A 22,808-nucleotide genomic window follows, 5' to 3' on the forward strand; every position below is an offset into this window, starting at 1 on the left:
TTCTGATCTTTCCAACTAAGCCACACATCTCTTCAGTAACTGTATCATTTTTTAAATTAACTTTTGGTGCCCAAGTCACCGGATTGGGGTGATGGCGTGTGCTTGTTCCGCGCAAGGTCCTTAGTGAATTGATTGCATTTTTCTCAGTGTTGTAACGATGACCAGTTTCTTGCAGTTGGTGCGAAGCTACCTTGCAGTGGCAGCCTCCTCCAGCACCGTTCCTCTTGAAAGGCAATTATATAATCCCGCCTCCATCTGCAAGGAGTTTGTGCATTCTCCCCGTGACTGCTTAGCTTTCTTCCTGCGGTCCCAACGACGTGCCGGTTGGTCGTTGTAAATGTCCCGCTGCTGTCTGTAAGGAGCTTGTACGTTCCCCCCGTGACCACGTAGGTTTCCTCTGGGGGGGGGGCGGAGCGGGGCACCACCAAATCCAGCTTCGATGCTGCGCCACACGGAACACACGGGCGCCAGCGACACTGCGGCTTGACACCCAGTCCTCGCATGCACAAGTTAACAAGCATTTATAGAATACCAGTAAAATACAACAGTGCAGAATATGCATGTACAGGTGGCCCCTGTTTTCCGAACGTTCGCTTTGCGACACCTCGCCGTTACAAAAGACCTACATTAGTTACCTGTTTTCGCTAACAGAAGGTGTTTTCACTGTTATGAAAAAAGGCAGCGCACGCCCGAGCAGCCAAGCTCCTCCCCCGGAACTGCATTCTAGCCGGCATTGCTTAAACACGTGCTTTATCTCGATTTATTTTGTGCATCCGTTAGCAAGATGAGTTCTAAGGTATCGGAAAAGCCTAAAAGAGCTCGTAAGGGTGTTACACTTTAGTGTAAAACTAGACATAATTCAGCGTTTTGATCGTGGTGAACGAAGTAAGGACACTGCGTGTTGAACTTGCCTGCGTCCACCATTCGCACTGTTTATACGCAGAGAGAGAGAATTTTGAAAGGTGCCGATGTTACTGTTGGTTCTGCTCGTAGCAAAGTGGTCTCTCTCAGTCAGCATCCAGTAATGGATAAAATGGAAAGTCTATTGCTTGAGTGGATTGATGGGTGTACAAAGCGTGGTGTTCTGTTAAGTTTTCTTATACTTAAGGAGAAATGTCAGTCTTTTTAATAAGCTGGAAACAGAAAGCTCTGGACGATGGTGATGAAAGTGTTGCGAAAGTGGAATTTAAAGGTAGCCATGGGTGGTTTGATCGGGTTCTGAGGTGAGGGCAGCTTCATAGTTTAAGCAGTGGTCCCCAACCTCCGGGCTGCGGACCGATACATTGCTGGGAAGAATGCAGTGGTGCAGCGGTAACCGGGATGCACCCAGCACATCTTTAAGAAAAAAGCAGAAATAAACAAGCTAATTAATTAGGTGCCGCCCGGCACGTAAATGTCAGCCCAGATCAGAGGCGATTGCCGATTGTGTCAGGTGGTTATTTGTATAAGCAAGTGTTTAACTGTGACGAAACTGCAATTTATTGGAGTCTTCCCGATTTCAGTAAGTGAAACTACGCTGTGCATACATTATTTCTACTTTATATAGACTGTGTATTTTTATGTGTTATTTGGTATGATTTGGCATCTTCATAGCTGAAAGGTTACTGGAGAGAGTGTTTCCGCCGAGAGTGCTTCCGCGAGATTTTTGCTGCGCTACAGTGCTGCAGAAAAGTATTTCTACTTTATATAGGCTGTGTATTTATCATATCATTCCTGCTTTTACTATATGTTACTGTTATTTTAGGTTTTATGTGTTATTTGGCATGATCTTGTAGGTTATTTTTTGGGTCTGTGAAGGCTCAAAAATGTTTCCCATATGAATAAATGTTAAATGCTTATTCACCTTACGACATTCCGGCTTACGAACAATTTCATAGGAACACTCTACCTTCGGATAACGGGGGAAACCTGTATATAGTGCGGACCACCTCCCCTTTCCCCCCCTACCCCCGGCCATCCAAATCCCCAACCCACTAAAATCATCAGCTGACCCCAATAGTGCTTCCAGCCCGAACGCTGTGCCCTGCCCATGTCTTGAGTGTGCCTGCAGGTTGAGGTCAAAATAGTCAACTGACCTGAGCTTGGCAACCAGTGGGAATGGATCTAGTCAACTTCCCCTGCATTTCCCATTGTTCAATGGCTGTTCCAAGTAAATGTGGTACTGAAGGCGTGTCTCCGGTGCCAGATTTGTATATTGTAACTTTTTGCAGGCTGGCTACTTTATCTCACGCTGTGTGCATACTGAACACGGACTTTGCATTTCTCTGTCGTAGATTCTGTGCAGTGTTGGGGAAGAAGGGCGAGTCACTGCGGATCCTGTCGTTGGGGTTAGGCAGGCGCCTCCCCTCCACCTTCAACTGAATCGGTAGTTTCTCTTGGTTACCAATATGAATGAAGTGTCAGTTGTGAAGGAGGGTTGGCTTCATAAACGAGGTGAGTATAACGTCAGACTTAAACTTTTAAAGAGACTGATAATGCTTACCTATCCCTCGGGCTATAACTTGCACTGCTGAGAAGACTAACAAGGTTCCAGGCACACGGTAGTACTGTCACCCACCCGGCACTGCACCGCTCTGATTAGAAAATATACTACTTAAGTTTTAATGACTTGGATTATTCAGCCCATCGAATCAGTGCCAGCCCTCAGCAAATCCCATTAACCCAGTACTCCGATTCATTATCATTTTGCACAAGTACATGCACAATTTAAAAAATAATCTTGTGGGATCATCAAAGGCAGGTATGACATAATATAAGCAGCATTTACTAGAAAAAAACATTGAATCATACAATTTTTTTTTAACAAGAAAAGACACAATTGTCCCGACACTAGGAGCAACTTGCAGGACCAACAAGTTTACCAATCAGTACATCAGCCATGTTGGAGCAGACGCAATGGGCCGAATAGCCTAATTCTGCTCCTGTCTTCAAAGGTTCATTATTAAAAATCAGAGAATGTATGCAGTATACAACCTGAAATTTGTACTCTTCACAGATGGCCACGAAACAAAAACCCACAGAATGGATGATAAAAACATCAAAGCCCCCTCTCCCCCCCCCCACCCGGTGCACAAGCAGCGGCAAAAGCATTGACTCTCCACCAGTGCAGGAGTCCCAACCTTTTTTTTTGCCATGGACCAATACCATTAAGCAAGGGGTCCATGGACGCCAGGTTGAGATCCCTAGGAGGAAGCCAGAGCACTCGGAAGCTCACACAGTCATAATTGAGTACCTGCAAACTCCACACAAAACCAGAGGCCCTTGCCTCACATGATATTAACCATCTTCATTCCCATCTCCTTTTATCCTTCGGTATTCAGAAGAAGCTTCTCCAGTCCAGGTGCTCCTATAGTGTCATCTTAATCTATTTAGACCTGTTCTTTGTACCTCTTCACCCAGAATATGCTGCTGTATTCGAATTGGTCCAGCCCAATGATTTGTGTCTGGCCATTCCCCTCAATACGTAAAACATAGAAGAGTACATAGATCAAAGTTGCTGGTGAACGCAGCAGGCCAAGCAGCATCTATAGGAAGAGGCGCAGTCGACGTTTCAGGCCGAGACCCTTCGTCAGGACAGAGTACATAGAAGCTGATTTAACTCTTTTTAAAAACAAACTGCAAAACATTCCATTTTTAATGAAGATTATTAAATTTCTCGTATCCAAGAGTGCAGAATGTAGATAGGTCAATCAGGATAAACAATTTAAGTAGATTGTCCATATACTAGACAGGTATATGGAGGAATTTAAGGTGGGGGTTTATATGGGAGGCAGGGTTTGTGGGTCAGCACAACATTGTGGGCTGAAGGGCCTATAAAGTGCTGTACTGTTCTATGTTTTTTTTAAAGTACAGCATAGGAGCAGGCCATTTGGCCCACAATGTTGTGCTGAACCAGCTGAAAAGCAAATTTTAAAAAAATCACCCAAATGTAATCCCTCCTACCTACCCAATGTCCTTATGCCTCCATTTCCCTTATATTCATCTGCCTATCCAAAAGTCTCTTAAAAGCCTGTAATGTGTTTGCCTCTACCACCATACCAGACAGTACGTTCTAGGCATCCACGATTGTCTGAGTCAAAAAACCTTACCCCTCACACCCCCCTTGAACCTACCCCCCTCCCTCACTTTCATGGATGCCCTCTGGTGTTAGACATTTCAACCTTGGGAAACAGGGTCCGCGCGATGTCTCTCATAACCTTATAAACCTCTAACAGATCTCCCCCCCCCCCCAAAAAAAGATTTAAAAAGAAAGAAAAGATCTCCCCTTAGCCACCTCTGCTCCAGAGAAAACAACCCAAGTTTGTTCAGCCTCTCGTGATTAACAGAGCATTTTCACCCCCAGAGCTGCAGCCCACCGGATCTCTTGTTGTTCATCACGTTTAATTTGTCCTTGAGACACCGTGCCCCTTTTGAACAGCTTCTATCTGCCGTTTTGCTCTCGCGACCTGGTCACCCTTGTGCTGCTGCACTCCAGCACCCCGCTAATCTTTTCAGCGTCTCTGCTTTCACTACCTCAGCCTCCTGGGCCACAAGCTCAGAATTCTGCTTGTTCAAAGTGAATTTATTATCAAAGTGCACGTATGTCACTATCTGCTACCCTGCAATTTACTTTCTCGTGGGCATTCACAGCAGATTAAGGAAAGCACGGTAGGAATCGATGAAAGCCTACATCGAACCGAAGACTGACAGATAACCAGTGTGCAAGAGAAGGCAAACCATGCAAATGCAAAAAGGAAAACAAAATAATAATAAATAAGCAATAAATAATGTTGAGAACGTGAGCTGTAGAGTCCTTGAAAATGAGTGTAACCCTCTCCCCTTCTAACTGATGGGCAGAATTGGCTACCTGCTGTTTGCCCAATTTGTACTAATATGCAAAATTGCTTTCTGGGTGCTGTATAAAAAGACACTGTGTCCTCTGCCGTTCCTGTCTTGTCATTCACTGACTCATTGAATGCTCCGTTGTCAGAAGGAAGAGCCTTGCTGGCTGAGTTCATCCCTATTTTTAAAGTGTTCATTCCTATAACAGAGCTTGCAAGTTGTGTTGTTGAATGAAGCTTTTGGTCTATTGTACTGTTCCTGGGCCGTAGATAGATTATTCCGAGCATTAACCTAAACAGCATCTGCCTGAGTGAATTTTACACCCTGTTTTGAGACCAGGAGCCAATTAGGCTGTTTGGCAAATCAAGTCTGCTCCACCATTTCATCATGGCTGACCCATTTTCCCTCTCGGCCTTCTCCCCGCGTCCCTTCATGCCCTAACTAATCAAGTATCTATCAACCTCTGCCTTACGTATACCCAGTGTCTTGCCTTGGGTGGGCAGGTGTCGATGCACGTCTGAATGCAACACTGGTTTTGATCCACAAAGCAGATTCAATGCGCAGTTGCACCTGGGGACACCTTTGCGTGGAAAGTTGACCCTGAGCACTGAATGTTGCCCTGACTTTGCTCATCTGTTCCCTTTGCTGTTTGCAGGTGAATATATTAAAACATGGAGGCCCAGATACTTCCTGCTAAAATCAGATGGTTCTTTTATTGGCTACAAGGAGAAGCCCGAGAGCCCAGATCACGGATTACCACCCCTAAACAACTTCTCTGTAGCAGGTAAGTCCTTGGAGTGATTTCACTTCAGTACGAGCTATAAGCAGACACAGTGATGAAGAGTCTCTGTTCACTCTTTCCCATAGACGCTCCCTGGCCTGCTGAGTTCCTCCAGCACTTTGTGTGTATTACCTTGATTTCCAGCATCTGCAGATTTTCTCTTGTTTGTGATTCGACTACTACACGATGACGTCTTTTCCAGGGATGCCTACCCTGAAGAAGTTTAAATCTTCCCTTTGAGGGTTCAGTTGAAACCCTCTCTCACTGCTCCCTTTCTGTGATCTGTGCTGCCCTCCGACATAGTCCTGATGAAGGGTCTCAGCCTGAGACGTCGACTGTTTACTCTTTTCCATAGATGCTGCCTGGCCTGCTGAGTTCCTCCAGCATTTTGTATGTGTTAAGCAGATACAGTTTCCTTACCCAGTTGTACACCGTCTCTGATAACAGCAGAGTTCTAGAACACCAGAGCACATAACAGGCTCCTTGTTCTATCTAGTCCATGCCAAGCAATTATTCTACCTAGTTCCAACAGAATCAGGTTTAATATTTCTGGCGTATGTAGTGAAATTTGTTGTTTCTGCGATAGCAGTACAATGCAATACATAATAATAGAAAACGAACTGATTACAGCAAGTGTGTGTGTATGTATCTATTAAATAGTTAAATTATATAGGTTGTACAAAAAAAAAAGTCGAGGTAGTGTTCATGGGTTCAATGTCCACTCAGAAATCAGATGGCAGAGAGGAAGAAGCTGTTCCTGAATCACTGAGTGTGTGCCTTCAGGCTTCAGTACCTCCTCCCTGATGGTAGCAATGAGAAGAGAGCAAGTTCTGGGTGATGGGGGTCCTTAATGATGGATGCCACCTTTGTTGAGGATCACTGCTTGAAGATGTCCTGGACACTACGGAGGCTAGTGCCCATGACGAAGCTGACTAAATTTGCAACTCTCTGCAGCTTGCTTCGATCCCGTGCAGTAGTCCCGTTCCCCCCCCATTCCAGTTGGTGATGCAGCCTGTCAGAATGCTTTCCACGGTACATCTGTGGAAATTTGCAAGTGTTTTAGGTAACATACCAAATCTCCTCAAACTCCTAATGAAATACAGCTGCTGTCGTGCCTTCTTTGTGGCTGCATCGATACGCTGGGCCCAGGTTAGATCCTCAGCGATTTAATAGAAAAGACGTGAGTAAAATTCCCACTTGAATCCGCGGACATGCTTGCAAGCTGCATCCAAATTTGGCTCTAGGATTTAAGCGGACAGTGATGCTCAACAGAAACTTGTACCAATGGGCTCCATGAGATCTGGTGTCTTTGTTAAATACTACAGTATTTTAATGTGTGGGGCATTATGCTTGTTGTGCTGGACAAAGATGGTCTGGTTAGTCTGATGTAGAATTGGCAAGTGGAATGTAATTTATAGTGGGAAGCTGTCGTCAAGGGGAATAAATAATAACTGAGAGATTTGCACCACCAGGTTCAAGAACGGTTACTACCCCTCAGCCATCAGGCTCTTGAATAAACTTATTTATTGACAGATACAGTGCAGAATAGGCCCTTCTGGCGTTTCGAGCCGCGTCACACAGCAATCCCACAATTTAATCCTAGCCAAACCACGGGACAATTTACAATGACCAGTTAACCAGTACGTCTTTGGGCTTTTGGAGGAAACCAGAACACCTGGAGGAAACCCACATGGTCACAGGGTGAGCATACAAACTCCTTACAGGCAGCAGTGGGATTTGAACCCGGCTTGAAAAGGGGATAACTACCTCAACTTCACTTGCCCATTATTAAAAAGTCTGCACAATCAGTGATCTCACTGTTAAGAACTCTTCATCCCGATATCTCGTGTTCTGTTATTTATTGATGTTTGTTTATATTTGCATTTGCAGAGTTTGTTGTCTTCTGCACTCTGGTTGATCGTTCATTGATCCTGTTGCACTTACTGTTCTAAAGATTTGCTGAGTATGCCCACAAGAAAATGAAGCTCAGGGTTGTATATGGTGACAAGAAGAAGTTTATGAACCCTTTTCAATTACCTGGTTTACTGCATTACTTACTCATAAGATGTGGTCTGATCTTCATCTAAATCACAATAATAGACAAACACAATCTGCCTAAAATAATAACACACAAACAATTGTCTTTATTGAACACATTCACAGTCCAGGCTGGAAAAAGTATGTGAACCCTTGTATTTAATAACTGGTAGAACCTCCTTTAGCAGCAGTAACCTCCACCAAACATTTCCTGTAACTGCTGATCAGACTTGCGCAATGGTGAGGAGGAATTTTAGACCATTCCTCAGTACAAATCTGTTTCAGTTCTTCAATATGTTGGGGATACCTTGAACGAACAGCCCTCTTCAGGTCATGCCACAGCATCTCAGTTAGGTTAAGGTCTGGACTCCGATTTAGCCATTCCAAAACACATATTTTCTTCTTTTTAGACCATTCTGTTGTTGAGTTACCCTTGTGTTTCAGATCATCGTCTTGTTGCATCTTCCAACTTCTATTAAGCTTCAGGTAATGGACTGCCACTCTGACATTCTCCTGTAAAATGTCGGGACACAATTTTGAATTCATTGTTCCCTCAACAATTCCAAGCTGTCCAGGCCCTTAAGCAGCAGAGCAGTTCCAAGCCATGATGCTCCCTTCTTCCAGCTTGCTTCACAGTTAGGATGTGGTTTTGGTGTTGATGTGCAGTGCCCTTTTTTCCTCCAAACATAGTGGTGTGCAATTTCTGTCAAAAAAAAATCTCAACTTTTGCCTCATCTGTCCATGGAACATTGTCCCTGAAGCATTGTGGAACACCCAGGTGGTCTTTTGCAAGCTTGAGATATGCAGTGATGTGTTTTTTGGAGAGCAGTGGTTTCCTCTGTGGTGTCCTTCCATAAGACCATTCTTGTTCACTGGTTTCCTTAGTGGACACAGGAACAGAGACTTTAGCAAGTTCCAGAGAATTTCTGCAGATTGTTGCTGTTAGCTTTGGCTTCTTTTCTACCACCTTCAGCATTGCATGGTGTCCTCTTGGTGTGATCTTAGCAGGATGCCCACTCCAAGCAGAGTGGCAACAGCACTGAATTTCCTCGATTTGTAGACAATTCCTCTTACTGTGGACTGCTGAACACTCGGGTCTTTAGAAATGCTTTTGTAACCTTCCCCAGCTTCATGCATCTCTACAGTTCTTCTAAGGTCCTCTCAAAGTTGTTTTGATCGAGGCATGGTGCACAGATCTTTTTTGAGAAGACCTGACTCTGTCCTTTTTTTATAGGGCAGGTCACCTCTACCACCCACACCTCCAATCTCATCTCATTGATTGGAACATCTGACTCTAAATAGCTTTTGTAGAAGGCATTACCCCAGATGTTCGCATACTTGTTTTGAACCTAGACTGTGATTGTTTAAATGGTGTGCTCAGTATTGTCAAGAAATCCAGTTGTTTGTGTGTTGTTAGTTTAGGCAGATTGTGTTTGTCTATCAGTGTAACAGATGAAGATCAGACCACATGTTATGAGTAATTAATGCAGAAAACCAGCTATTTACACAAACTTTTTCTTGCAACTGTATATGTTCTTTGATAATAAAATTTACTTTGAACTTGAACCCTGTAGTCCAAACATGATGAATATTTTCCTTAGAAATTGTGATGATGAATTGAGATCAGAAACCAGTGCCGACGATTATCAAGTCAGACATCATCTCCTGTTGTGGGGATAATGCCTCAGATTGGAACCCTTCATTGGAGTTGGAGGAGTGAGGAAACGAGTGTTTTTAAATGAGTAGGGTTGCCTACTGCCCGTTACGCTGATGGCGTTTAGGGCAGCAGTGGAGGTCCTCCATATCTGGCAGTGTTCAGGGCTTCCTGTCGGTTTTCACTACTCTCAGTCATGCCCGTTCTGGGTGGAAACTCAGGAATACCATCGCACTCATGCAGAAGTTTCTTAATTGCTTCCATTATAGTTTTTGACCAGTCAAGGTTGTTAGCTCTGAGTTGAAACCCCAAGCCGGTGGACCACTCTTAGACTGGCCTCTATCCTTTGACCTGTTTGTCATGGGTGACCCTACCAAGAGCCAAAGCATAAAGCCCTGACTCCAGCCAACATAGCTCTCTGGGTCATTGAGGCACACAAACCTCCAAACCCTACAAGGTTGTGGTCCTCTTGGAGGAAATGAGTAGAGAGGAGTAAGACAATGGGGTGGAGTTCAAGAGCTTCCAGATGACACCATTCCTGTGGGTGACTCCGAGAGTGGTATATAGTTGATCAATTTGGAAGAGGCTTGAGTAAAGGGGCACGAGAGAAGGCAGGAGCTGCGATTCAGCAATCTTTGGAAATCTGATCTGAGAGGGGAATGCTGAAAATAGCTGCTTGATTGGCATCCAATGACCTTTTGTTGGAGCTGGTCAGTCATGACGTGTCTGGGAAAGGCCAGTGATCCACAGGAGCCAAATGCAGGTTGTGCGACCGCTTTGTTAGCATCTCTGTTCAGTCCACAAGGATGTGTCTTTCCAGTTACCAGTTGTGCTCTATTTGACCACTGCTCCTCTTTGGTCTCCTTCCCTGTTACAATAAATCGCAGTGTGAGTCCAAGGAACAGCATGCCTGTCTGGGTGCGTCGCAGACCTCCGGACTGAAATTTGGACATGATTGTCAGAAATGGCCATTATCTGTAATGTTAATTTAGTTTCTCACTCAGCTACTTGGCCTACTTTCCCAATCACAACCAAGAGAAAATCTGCAGATGCTGGGAATCCGAGCAACACACGATGCTGGAGGAACTCAGCAGGCCGGGCAGCATCTATGGAAAAGAGTGCAGTCAATGTTTCCGAAGGATTTTGGCCTTTTTCGCCATCCTGTACTTGCACCACTTCCTCAGGGCCATGATTAATGAGAGTTCACCAGCCTTCTTGAAGGCACTAAAAGTAAATTGGAAAATGTCTCGTGATTTGGCTAGGATTAAATTGGGGCACTCCTGGATGGCATAGCTCGAAGAGCCTATTCCATGCTGTATCTCAACAAACAAATAAAGTGATCCCCACCCTGTCATTCTCCACATCTTCCTCCACAACTTGAACCCAACTTCTCTCCTTCTCACTTTGCCGGTCCTGATGAAAAGTCACTGAATAGAAACATTAACTTTTTTTCTCTCTCCATGGATGCTGCCTGTTTTGCTGGGAGTCACCAGCAAAACTGAAGATTATTAGGAATGTTTTTTTGCTTTTAAGGTGGAGATTCAGGAGGGGAAATAGGGCTGCATCTAGAGCAGGGGCTCCCAACCTGGAGTGTATTTACCCTTCAGTTCATGGTAGAGGTCCATGGGTATAAAAAAGGGTTCCTGGATTCAAGGGAAACAGGATAACAAAAGAGTAGTACTTGATGGGATTGGGGAACTGGTGATTGAACGTGAGTGGTGTTGGCTTAAGTGGCCTGTTTGTATTGTATATTGTTTAAGTTCCTCTGCTCTATCACGCTGTTTCTCTGCTCTGATCAGAATGCCAGCTAATGAAAACGGAGAGGCCACGGCCCAACACGTTTATCATTCGGTGCTTGCAATGGACGACGGTGATCGAGAGGACTTTTCATGTTGACACACCGGATGAACGGTGAGGATGGGGTGGAAGTGTATGGCAAAGGACTTTAATTTTGCTCTTTTCTGCAGGAATGCAGCTCACTGCCTCCCTTCTCTCCCCCACCCACTGACACCTTGACACTCCTCCCTTTAGGTGTAGTCTTGGCGGTGCGTGCTGCCCTGCGTAGGATGGCCCTGTTGTACATTTCCAGTGTTTTTTGTGTCAGCTGACATTGTTAAGGGTCAGGATACAGCATGGACGTGTGGTGAGCAGGGAGCTGGGCTGTGGTTTATCACTTTCCCATGTAGTCTTTGCAGTTGACAGGTTCTGTGTGCCATTCCAGCCAGTCTGTCATAGTTGAGCTGATGATTCTATTGAAATTGAGCTACGAAACTTTTGTAAATCGTCATAGTCATACTTTATTGATCCCGGGGGAAATTGGTTTTCGTTACAGTTGCACCATAAATAATAAATGGTAATAGAACCATAAATAGTTAAATATTAATATATAAATTATGCCAGTAAATTATGAAATAAGTCCAGGACCAGCCTATTGGCTCAGGGTGTCTGACCCTCCAAGGGAGGAGTTATAAAGTTTGATGGCCACAGGCAGGAATGACTTCCTATGACGCTCTGTGTTGCATCTCGGTGGAATGAGTCTCTGGCTGAATGTACTCCTGTGCCCACCCAGTACATTATGTAGTGGATGGGAGACATTGTCCAAGATGGCATGCAATTTAGACAGCATCCTCTTTTCAGACACCACCGTCAGAGAGTCCAGTTCCATCCCCACAACATCACTGGCCTTGCGAATGAGTTTGTTGATTCTGTTGGTGTCTGCTACCCTCAGCCTGCTGCCCCAGCACACAACAGCAAACATGATAGCACTGGCCACCACAGCCTCGTAGAACATCCTCAGCATTGTCTGGCAGATGTTAAAGGACCTCAGTCTCCTCAGGAAATAGAGACGGCTCTGACCCTTCTTGTAGACAGCCTCAGTGTTCTTTGACCAGTCCAGTTTATTGTCAATTCGTATCCCCAGGTATTTGTAATCCTCCACCATGTCCACACTGACCCCCTGGATGGAAACAGGGGTCACCGGTACCTTAGCTCTCCTCAGGTCTACCACCAGCTCCTTAGTCTTTTCACATTAAGCTGCAGATAATTCTGCTCACACCATGTGACAAAACAACGCAGCCTGGACCTCCGAGCTGTGGTTGCCCTCCATCCTTGCAAAAGTTAAACTGATTTCAGAACTCTAATCTGGTTTGCTTTCCTCAGTTTAACATATTCAGTCCTAGGGTTTAAAAGTTAGAATTGAGAGTAAACTTTCTGAAGCCCTGATTGGGATATTGCTTTCAGTGTCTATGCCTGCAGCTGTATAAACCCTAATCTAGGGGAAAAATTAAACTTACTGAAGCACACTTGACCAATGGGTGCTGTGGAAAATATTCAAAACTTTTTAATAAATTAAATTTTTAAAAATTTATTTAATCTTGTAATGTGATAAAATGGAACCTGTACAATCACAGAGTGCTTTGCCATAAGCTAAGTGGCAGAAGGCCTGTAATGTCCTGATCATTGTTTATTATTTACCTAAGGGAAGGTTAATATACTGATCGGCCTTGTACTGCAGGACCTGACTGCCAGAACAGATGATAGCCAAAGAATAGCCTGAAAACCTGTATATATTTTAGAAAAAAAACACAAACCTTGTAACACACACCAAAGTTGCTGGTGAACGCAGCAGGCCACCCTCCTGACGAAGGGTCTCGGCCTGAAACGTCGACTGTACCTCTTCCTAGAGATGCTGCCCGCTATCACAAACCTTGTGACCTGTATATCAGAAGCAGCCTGCCATCCATGAGGAGTGGAGATGCTTCTCCTTGGGAGTAATAATCATGGCTTTAAATAGATCCACTGTGTATTTTGGTTCTTTGTTATAAGACCAAATGAGAGGTACACGACAGTACCCCCGACACAGTCACCTCACAAATCGCCCTCCCACCTGCCTCTAGCGCAGTGATCACACGAGGTACCTCAACCCACAAATCTGGTGTGCAAATGTCACTGAATCTCTCAGAAAGAAGGATCCTTTTCTATCTGGCTTAATTCCAGACTCTCTGTGAATTATTCATCTGTAAGTTCGTAACTGATTCCAGAGTTTGGCTGCCGGAGCACAAAGAATCAGTCTTCCATTGGACCTGTGCACAGTTGTCCTCGAGTCCTCTCGTGTTTGCTTGGCAGAAGACTAGATGTATTGTGCTCAACTGTAGACTGCTGGAGCATTCATGGACTCGGGGACTTGGACTAATATATGTATGTGTGTGTATGTATGAATGTGTTTATATATACATACACATACACGCGTGCGCGGGCACACACACACACAGGCACAGTTTTGTGGAAGTTTTAATTTTTACTGTTTTCTGTTTTGAAAGACTTGGACACACCTAACTGTGCAATTATAACGAAACCAAAACATTAAAAATGTAGCTGGTTCAATGGTTCCATTTGATATCAGAGAACATATCCAGCACACAACCTGAAATTCTTACTCTTCACAGAAGAAAACCCCAAAGAATGAATGAGAGAAAAATGTTAGAACCCCAAAGCCCCCTTACCACCGTCCCACACCCAAGCAGCAGCAAAGCATCAACCCTCCCCTCTGCCCCCCAGCAGGAAGCATCAGTGCCCGTCACCCACCAAGCAAGTAGTAACGTGCCCCCAGAGAGCCCATGATCTGGAGTCCAACAAAAACGACTCTCTGTGGGCCAGTACTTCAGTATGCCACAGGCTCTCTGTCTCACTAACCAGGGACAGATAGGTGTCACCCGTTTATACAGGGAAAGGGAGACCAGCAGATTGCTGTTTCGATATTACAATCTAACGCGGCGCTTATTCAAGCTCACCTGGCTTGAGAATTGGCAGACTCTCCTCCCTCCCACCCCCACTGGGAGAGACAGAGGTTTATCTGGTTCGCAATGTTTAATTAGTTTTACCAAGAGGATTCAGATGAATAAAGAATGTGTACATCAGAGCAGCCCTTTTTTAAAAAAAAAATCTTCCACATTACCAGTTGCACCAAATACCGAATGTTTGACCTGTTAGAAATGATAATTTAGTGGGCAGGTTGACTTCTGTGTAAAGGCCTCGCGTGCCTGCTGGCTGCAGTGTGGTAGCGGTCACTGACTGTTCACGCCCTTCTTCTCCAGTGAGGAGTGGATAAGAGCCATTCAGACTGTTGCCAACAGCTTAAAGCACCAGGAACCAGGAGACGATGCCATGGACGTTAAATGCGGCTCGCCCAGTGACAGCTCGGGAATGGAGGATATGGAGGTCTCGATGCTGAAGTCCAGGAATAAAGTGGTGAGTGGGATTCACTTAAATACGTTTACGATGGAATAAAGTTTTCCTGTTTTCTCTGTGCTGCAGAGCTAAGGGCATATCATAGGGCGATAAACGCCACCCATCCAGGCCAGGTCATCTTTCACATACACCTCAGTGTTACCATGTAATGGCCTCCCCTGCAATGGTGAAAGCAGATACAAGCTGGTGACCTGCTTCATCGAGTACATTTGCTTGGTTCCCTGTTGCTGTCTCAACCTCCTAGTTGCGATCCGTTCTGGCTTCAACTTCCAGCTTGTCCTCCTCTCTCTCTCTCCTCCCCCCCCCCCACATTTTTATTCTGGCATCTTCCCCTTTCCTTACCAGTCCTGATGGAGGGCTCGGCCCAAAACGTCGGCTACTTTGTTGTTCATTTCCCTGGATACTGCCTGACCTACGGAGTTCCTCCAGCATTTTGTGTGTGTGTTGTTATCCATTCTCCTCCCATTCCCACAGGCCTGTCCTCGGCTGCCTCCACTGCCAAGTCGGGGATAAACACAAACTAGAGCAACTGCTCCTCATATTTTATTTAATTACCTTTTATTTATTTATTACGACACAGTGCAGAATAGGCCCTTCAGGCCTTTCGAGCCTTGCTACCTGGAAGCCCCCGACTTAATCCTATCCTAATCATGGGACTATTTACAATGATCAATTCGCCTGCCAACCGGTACGTCTTTGGGCTGTGGGAGAAGACCGGAGTACCGGGAGGAAACCCACGCGGCCAGGGGGACAACATCCAAACTCCTCACAGTACCTGGGCCGCCGGTTCTGTAGAGCATTGTGCGAACCACTTTGCCACCCCTGGATAGTCTGGTAATTGCTTCCCCCGCAAGTCACTACCCTCTTCCCTCCCGGTCCCCATAACCAGTCTCTTTCCCTTTCCCCATCCTCGCCATCTACCCGTCACCCACACGCTTCCCACAGGTTCTTCACCCCGCTTCCTCCCTGAATTCCATGTTCCACCTATCAGATTGCACCATCATTAGTACCTTGGCCCTTCCACCCATCACCTCCAGCTTCTGTGATATTTCATCTCCCCCAGCCCTGTCACCTGCATCCACCCATCACCTCCAGCTTCTGATATTTCACACCCCTCCTATCACCTGCCACCTTTTTGATTTAATTTCTCATTTATACATCGAAACATACAGTGCAGTCCGCCGTTTGTGTCAATGACCAACACAGTCCAAAGGTGTGCCGGGGGCAGCCCGCAAGTGTTGCCAGGCTTCCAATGTCAGCACAGCATGCTTACAACTCAACCCTACCCGTACGTCCTCGGGGTGTGGGAGGGACCGGGGTACTCGGAGAAAGCACGGACAGTCACAGGAAGAATGTACAAACTCCTCCAGGCAGCGGGGAAACGAACCGGGTCATTGGCACTGTGATGGCGTCATGCTAATCACTGTGCTACCATACCACCTCCTTACCTTTCAATCGAGATCAAGGCTCTTGACCCAAAATGTCGACTGTCCCATTTCTCTTCATGATTTACTGAGTTCCTCCAGCTTTTTGAATGTTGTCCAATCCTCCTGCTTCGTGGGCCCTAGCCATTGATGACCTCCTTTCTCCATTGTCCAAAGCCGATGGTATGGTTGGAGTTTATCAATGTTCCTGCAATCCATTGTATCCACGGTACTGGGGATTGGCCCGGTACAGCTTTACCAGAGCCCTGTTGGCCGACCTTACCCGTTTCCACCCCTGACAACGGGGGTGTAGGGTTGGACTTTGAGAGGCATGTTGCCCAATATGGCCAGATTAGCAACTGCACAGTTTTACTATCTGGATTTCCAGTGAAAGTCTCCCACATGTACCTTGGGTAAGTTAAAGTCTGTCCGGAGCCTTGTGGCCCACAGGCTGGTGCTTATGCCGGTTTCCGTGGCCTGAAGCGACTGAGAGTACATGACTCCCCACACCAGATAGGGTGCCAGTCTATTGTGAGGTTAACCCCCAGCATTTTGCTGGTACCCATTTTCAGCTGGATGGACTGGAGCAGTGTGTGATTAAGTGCCTTGCTCAAAGACACAACACGCTGCCTCGGCTGAGGCTCGAACTCGCGACCTTCAGATCGCTAGTCCAATGCCTTAACCACTTGGCCACGCGCCACACTGCCTTGGGTAAAGCTGATGCTAATGGTATGTTTCAGAGATGAACCAGAACTGAACTGAACAATGTCCATTAGGAACACACACTGAATGCTGCAGGAGCTCAGCAGGTTGGGCAGCATATATGGAAAAGAGTAAACAGTCGAAGTTTCAAGACGAGACCCTTCATCAGGACTGAGAGGGAAGGGGCCAGATGCCTGAAGTGGGTGGGGGGAGGAGAAGGAGGCTAGCTAGAAGGTGATGGGTGCAGCTGGGTGGGTGGGAAGCGTCAAGGGCTGGAGAAGAATGAATCTGGTAGAGGAGAGTGGCCAACAGGAGAAAGGGAAGGGGGAAGGGACCCAGGGGGAAGGTTAATGGGCAGCTTAGGAAAAGTAAAAGGTCAGAGTGGGGAATAGAGGAAGGGGGAGGGGTATTTCTGTTTGCCAGAAGGGGAAATTGATACACATGCCATCAAGTTGGATGGTACCCAGAGGGAATATAAGATGTTGCTCCTCCACCCTAAGGATGGCTTCATCTTGGCATGAGAGAAGGCCGCAGGTTGACACATGGGAAGGGGAATGGGAATTAAAATGTTCGGCCCCCAGGAGCCCCTCTTGTGGTTGGGGTGGGGGTCCACTGGGAGTGGCCACCTCACCCTGTCTGTACTTGTGCTCTGGTGCTTGGTGCACAGCTTCTGATTTCACTGAAGGCGAAACGGTGCGATTCCACTCTCGAAATGTAGCCGCAGCGTTTAACGACACGGCCCTTGGTGTTCGATCTGGTGAACCACTGACACTTTGTTGTGCTCCTCTCATTTCAGACCATGAATGACTTTGACTATTTAAAGCTGCTGGGGAAGGGCACCTTCGGCAAAGTGATTCTGGTTAAAGAAAAGGCCACAGGGCGTTATTATGCCATGAAGATTCTACGGAAAGAAGTAATTATTGCTAAAGTAAGTATTCACTTCCTTTTCAGTGAAGAAAGCTTTAAGGGGCAGATTCCATCAGTCTCTCGTTTGCTCTCTCCACAGCACAGTACATTTCTGTTCAGAGCCTGGCACCTAACCTGTTTACTGATTGAGACACTGCGCAGAATAGGCCCTTCTTTCCCTCTAAGCCCTGCCGCCCGGCAATCTCGCAGTTTAATCCTAACCTAATCACGGGACAATTTACAATGATCAATTAACCTACCAACCGGTCGGCCTTTGGACTGTGGGAGGAAACCAGAGCACCCGGAGGAAAGCTGTGCAGTCATGGGGAGAACGTGCAAGCTTCTTCCAGGCAGTGACGGGAATTGAACATGGGTTGCCTATACTGTAAGGTGCCGTGCTAACAACTTAAACCGCCTGTGTTCCTCATTCCCTCCCCCTCCTATCACCCCCCCGCCCCCCGTTCCCCTAACTCCGCTTAGACCCATCTCTATACGGTCTCATCGTGTGTCTGATTCTCCTCCACACTCCCACCAGTCACAGCCAGGTCTTCAGGTTGCTCTGGTTAGATGAGAGATGCTGGAAAAAGGCAGGGGAATGTGGTTAAAAGAGAAATTATCCACGATTGAATAGTGGAGCAGACTTGATGATTTAAATGTCCTATTTCTGCTCCTATCCCTCTTGATCTTTATCGCAGCCCATTGGAATGGGTCAAAGAAACTGTTTTGGATTCGCTTTACATAAAAACATACGTGACACGTTTCGTTTGCGTCAACGACCAGCAATCCAAGGGTGTGCTGGGGGCAGTCCATGGTGTAGCCATGTTTCTGGCGCCTACATAGCATGTCCACATCTTTCCTACCCCAAGCCATACGTCTTCGGTACGTGGGAGGAGACCCACGCGGGACAGCATACAAGCTCCTTAAAGACGTCAGTGGGAACGGAACCTGGGTTGCTAGCACTGTAATAGTGTTAAACAAATCACCATGTTACAGTGTAGCCCTGATATCCAGTTGGCTGGTTCTTGATAGTTCAGCTGTCTTTTGTTGTCTTCAGTATTTTTAAAACTGAGCATAATCTCAAGTTGAAAGGCCATTTAGAGTCTGTCATAGCAACAGTGTGGAAATGAGCCCTTTGACTACACCGACTGTCAGCCATCCAGTCGTATGATCTCATCCCCATCAATTAAGCACTTCTCCCCAAAATTTCCACCACTCATCCACACGCAAAGGCATTTTAGTAGGAAATTAACTTGATGGCCCACGCATTTTGAGGACGTGGTATAGAGTCCTCACAGTCACAGGGAGGATCTGCAAACTCCACACAGCGCCCAAGGTCGGAATTGAACCCATGTCACTGGATCACTGAGGCAACAGCTCCTCTAACTGTGCTGCAGTGCTGTCCCACGTTTGGCCTTTGTCAGCCTCAGCTCCCTGACGGAACTCGCCAGTTAGTTCCTCCCCCCGCATGCGTTTCCCTTTCTACCATTTTGACCACGAGGTTAATTCCCGGGATGGCAGGACTGTCATACGTTGAAAGATTGGAGCGATCGGGCTTGTATACACTGGAATTCAGAAGGATGAGAGGGGATCTGATTGAAACATGTAAGATTATTAAGAGATTGGACACGCTAGAGGCAGGAAACATGTTCCCGATGTTGGGAGAGTCCAGAACCAGAGGTCACAGTTTAAGAATAAGGGGTAGGCCATTTAGAACGGAGTTGAGGAAAAACCTTTTCACACAGAGGGTTGTGGTTCTGTGGAATGCTCTGCCTCAGAAGGCAGTGGAGGCCAATTCTCTGGATGCTTTCAAGAAAGAGTTAGATAGAGCTCTTAAAGATAGCGGAGTGAAGGGATATGGGGAGAAGGCAGGAACAGGATACTGATTGTGGATGATCAGCCATGATCACAGTGAATGGTGGTACTGGCTCGAAGGGCTGAATGGCCTACTCCTGCATCTATTGTCTATTGTCTATTGACCACTATTCTTTTGAAAGTGACTGCTGAATCCTGAGAGTCACAGTTTTAAAAAAAAATTATCTTATTTAGGGAAACCTCCCGGATTCGGCCCTACTGGCACTTGGAGCTGCACCACCTGCCAACCCTGATTTAATCCTAATCTAGTGGCAGGACAGTTTACAATGACCAATTGACCTACCTGCCTGTGGTACGTCTTTGGACTGTGGGAGGAAACCAGAGCACCTGGAGAAAACCCACACATTCCATGGGGAGGGTGTACAGAGGACGCCGGGATCGAACTAGTGTCCCGCTGACCGCTACACAACCGTGGCGCCCAATCCATATCCAGCAAAGCCTGCCCCTGGGGGGCGTCAGTGTCTGTTGAACCTACCCCTAGGGGAGTGGATGTTTAGTGGGGGTGGGGGAGGATAAAATGAAAACTGTGTAAATTTTCCCACTTTCTCCCAATTTCAGGATGAAGTCGCCCACACTGTTACAGAAAGCAGAGTCTTACAGAACACAAGACATCCCTTTTTAACAGTAAGTGGCAGTAAAAATCCACTGTTCTTTTGGATACCACCCAGTACTTCGTGGCCTCTGTTTACATGAAAATATGTTTGCCGCAGGATGGTATTTACAGTGAAAGCATCTATGTGACGGGATATTGAGGCTAATTCTGGCCAAGTGGGCCCAACAGTTACTCATTCTGTGCCAGTAGAAAGGCCAGTCGACCGCCCCAGGGACTTGGTGAAATGAATGATTTCCTTTGAGCCGTTTCCCCCGGGTTGCTCCCCCCCCCCACCCCGCCCCACCAGTTCGAGCTCAGTCAGCTGGCGGTTGATCTGAGGAGGGTTCCATGCTGTTCTCGGTTCAAATTCCTGTGGCACTTGTCAGTCCGAAGGCCCCAAAAAGGCGTGTTAAACCAAACTGTTATTTTCCGCTGCTGTTCTGAGAGAAGTGATGTCCTTTTTGGAGAAGGTGTGAAACTTGGACTGTGTCTACCGCAGGTGGCTCCTTCAGCACTTGTTTATTTAAAAAAAAATGTTGTCCTGGTTAATATTCTCTTAATGATCCCTTAAAACAGGGGCTCCCAGCCTTTTTTTTTTATGCCATGGACCCCTATCATTAATCAAGGAATCTCTGGATCCCAGGTTGGGACCCCTGCTGTAAAAGCTGATCTGATAATTTTACTTTTTTATTTAAAGATACAGTGCGGAACGGTCCCTGTCAGCCCTCCGAGCCGCCCAGAAACCCCTGACTTAACCCTAAACCTATTCATGGGAAAATTTACAAATAGACCTACTGATCGGGAAGCCTTTGGACTGTGGGAGGAAATCGGGAGTGTCTGGAGAAAGCCCCACACCGACATGGGGACGCCAGGATTGAGCTCTGAGCTCCCATGCCCCGAACTGTGGTAGTGTTGCTCTCGCCACAACGCTCTATCACTTTTGTGGAATCTTGCTGTACGATGAAAGTTGGCTGGCGTGTCTGCAAGGCGGTGGACGTGCTGACACTTGGAAACTGGATTTGCTTTGGATTGTTACATGCAGCCTGCTGTGCCCCCTCGGCCTGCTCTGCGTGGCAGGTTTCCTGGGACGTGCCACACTCTCACTTGACCCTGCTTTCCTGATTGCAGTGCCATGTGTGGGGCTGCTTAGCTTGTTGGAGCTGCGTCAAACAAAGTCGCAGTTCTCCCAAACACGGCATTAAGTTACAGTAATGTGAATCGAATGTTACCTCAGCTCGCACAGGTGGCCTCCCACAGTATGGTTTAGGGGGTGGATCCGGTAAGAATTCCAGGCTGACGACGCTGGCGGGGGGAGGTTGTGAGTTCAATATTTAGCATTACTTAGAATCAACAGTGCAGAAAATTCGATTCAACCCAGCTGGCCTGTGAAGGGTTTGTACTCTTGTTTGTCTGTTCCCCATTGTAATTCCCTTTCCTAGACTCCTGTCCCTCGGTTCCCTGCTGTTTTTGTGTGTGTGTGTGTGTGTCTAGCTGTTGCATATGTCAAGCTCTTCCTTGTACGCGCCAGTACTTCAGCAATTTACTACTCGAAATATTTTGACTATTTACTGAGATAGTGTGGAACAAGCCCTTCCAGCCATTCGAGACCCCGACTTAACCTGAGCCTAATCACGGGGCGATTCACAGTGACCAATTAACCTACCAACCGGTACATCTTTGGACTGTGGGAGGAAACCGGAGCACCCGGAGGAAACCCACGCGGTCGCGGGGAGAACATACAAAGTCCTTACAAGCAGCGGCGGGAATTGAACCCGTGTCACTTGGTACTGTAAAGCGTTTTTCTCACCAGTGCACTATAAATTTCACGATATCTGAACATAGAACATAGAATAGTACAGCACAGTACAGGCCCTTCGGCCCACAATGTTGTGCCGACCCTCAAACCCTGCCTCCCATATAAGCCCCCACCTTAAATTCCTCCATATACCTGTCTAGTAGTCTCTTAAACTTCACTAGTGTATCTGCCTCCACCACTGACTCAGGCAGTGCATTCCACACACCAACCACTCTCTGAGTAAAAAACCTTCCTTGAAGCCTTCCCTTGAACTTGCCACCCCTTACCTTAAAGCCATGTCCTCTTAAATTGAGCAGTGGTGCCCTGGGGAAGATGCGCTGGCTATCCACTCTATCTAATTACCTTGTACACCTCTATCATGTCTCCTCTCATCCTCCTTCTCTCCAAAGAGTAAAACCCTAACTCCCTTAATCTCTGATCATAATGCATACTCTCTAAACCAGGCAGCATCCTGGTAAATCTCCTCTGTACCCTTTCCAATGCTTCCACATCCTTCCGATAGTGAGGTGACCAGAACTGGACACAGTACTTCAAGTGTGGCCTAACCAGAGTTTTATAGAGCTGCATCATTACCTCGCGACTCTTAAACTCTATCCCTCGACTTAATGAAAGCTAACACCCCATAAGCTTTCTTAACTACCCTATCCATCTGCCGGTGATTTTAAACCTGATTCTGATACGCCACCATATCCAACCCCTGACATTCATTGTCTTGAGGGCGTTTTCAGTAAATACAAGAAAGACAATAGAATTAATGAAAGACTGCATCCAACAGAATGGACAAACAAGCAATATACCAAAAAAAATAAAAGCAGCGAGCTGTGCAAATACAAAAAGAACAAGGAAAAAATATTCAGTAATAAATAAATATTATTATGTGCCCTGTCTTATGACTTCATCATTATATGCTGTGTCGTAATACGATGACCATTATTGTTCTTGGCAAAATTTCTACA

At 46.3% G+C, this 22,808-nt stretch overlaps 1 protein-coding gene across 1 annotated transcript in view; it reads left to right on the forward strand.

Moving 5' to 3' along the window:
- Nucleotides 1-22,808, forward strand: part of LOC134352648 (RAC-beta serine/threonine-protein kinase) — a 151,672-nt gene that overhangs the window by 104,013 nt on the left and 24,851 nt on the right. Inside the window, exons 3-8 of the mRNA XM_063059982.1 lie at nucleotides 2,274-2,433; nucleotides 5,477-5,605; nucleotides 11,093-11,204; nucleotides 14,387-14,540; nucleotides 17,463-17,594; nucleotides 20,003-20,068. Of these exons, the coding sequence (XP_062916052.1) occupies nucleotides 2,388-2,433; nucleotides 5,477-5,605; nucleotides 11,093-11,204; nucleotides 14,387-14,540; nucleotides 17,463-17,594; nucleotides 20,003-20,068 (639 nt within the window). The 5' untranslated portion in view covers nucleotides 2,274-2,387. The remainder of the gene's footprint in view (nucleotides 1-2,273; nucleotides 2,434-5,476; nucleotides 5,606-11,092; nucleotides 11,205-14,386; nucleotides 14,541-17,462; nucleotides 17,595-20,002; nucleotides 20,069-22,808) is intronic.

The sequence above is a fragment of the Mobula hypostoma genome, chromosome 10, assembly GCF_963921235.1.
Source record: "Mobula hypostoma chromosome 10, sMobHyp1.1, whole genome shotgun sequence".
NCBI lineage: Eukaryota > Metazoa > Chordata > Chondrichthyes > Myliobatiformes > Myliobatidae > Mobula > Mobula hypostoma.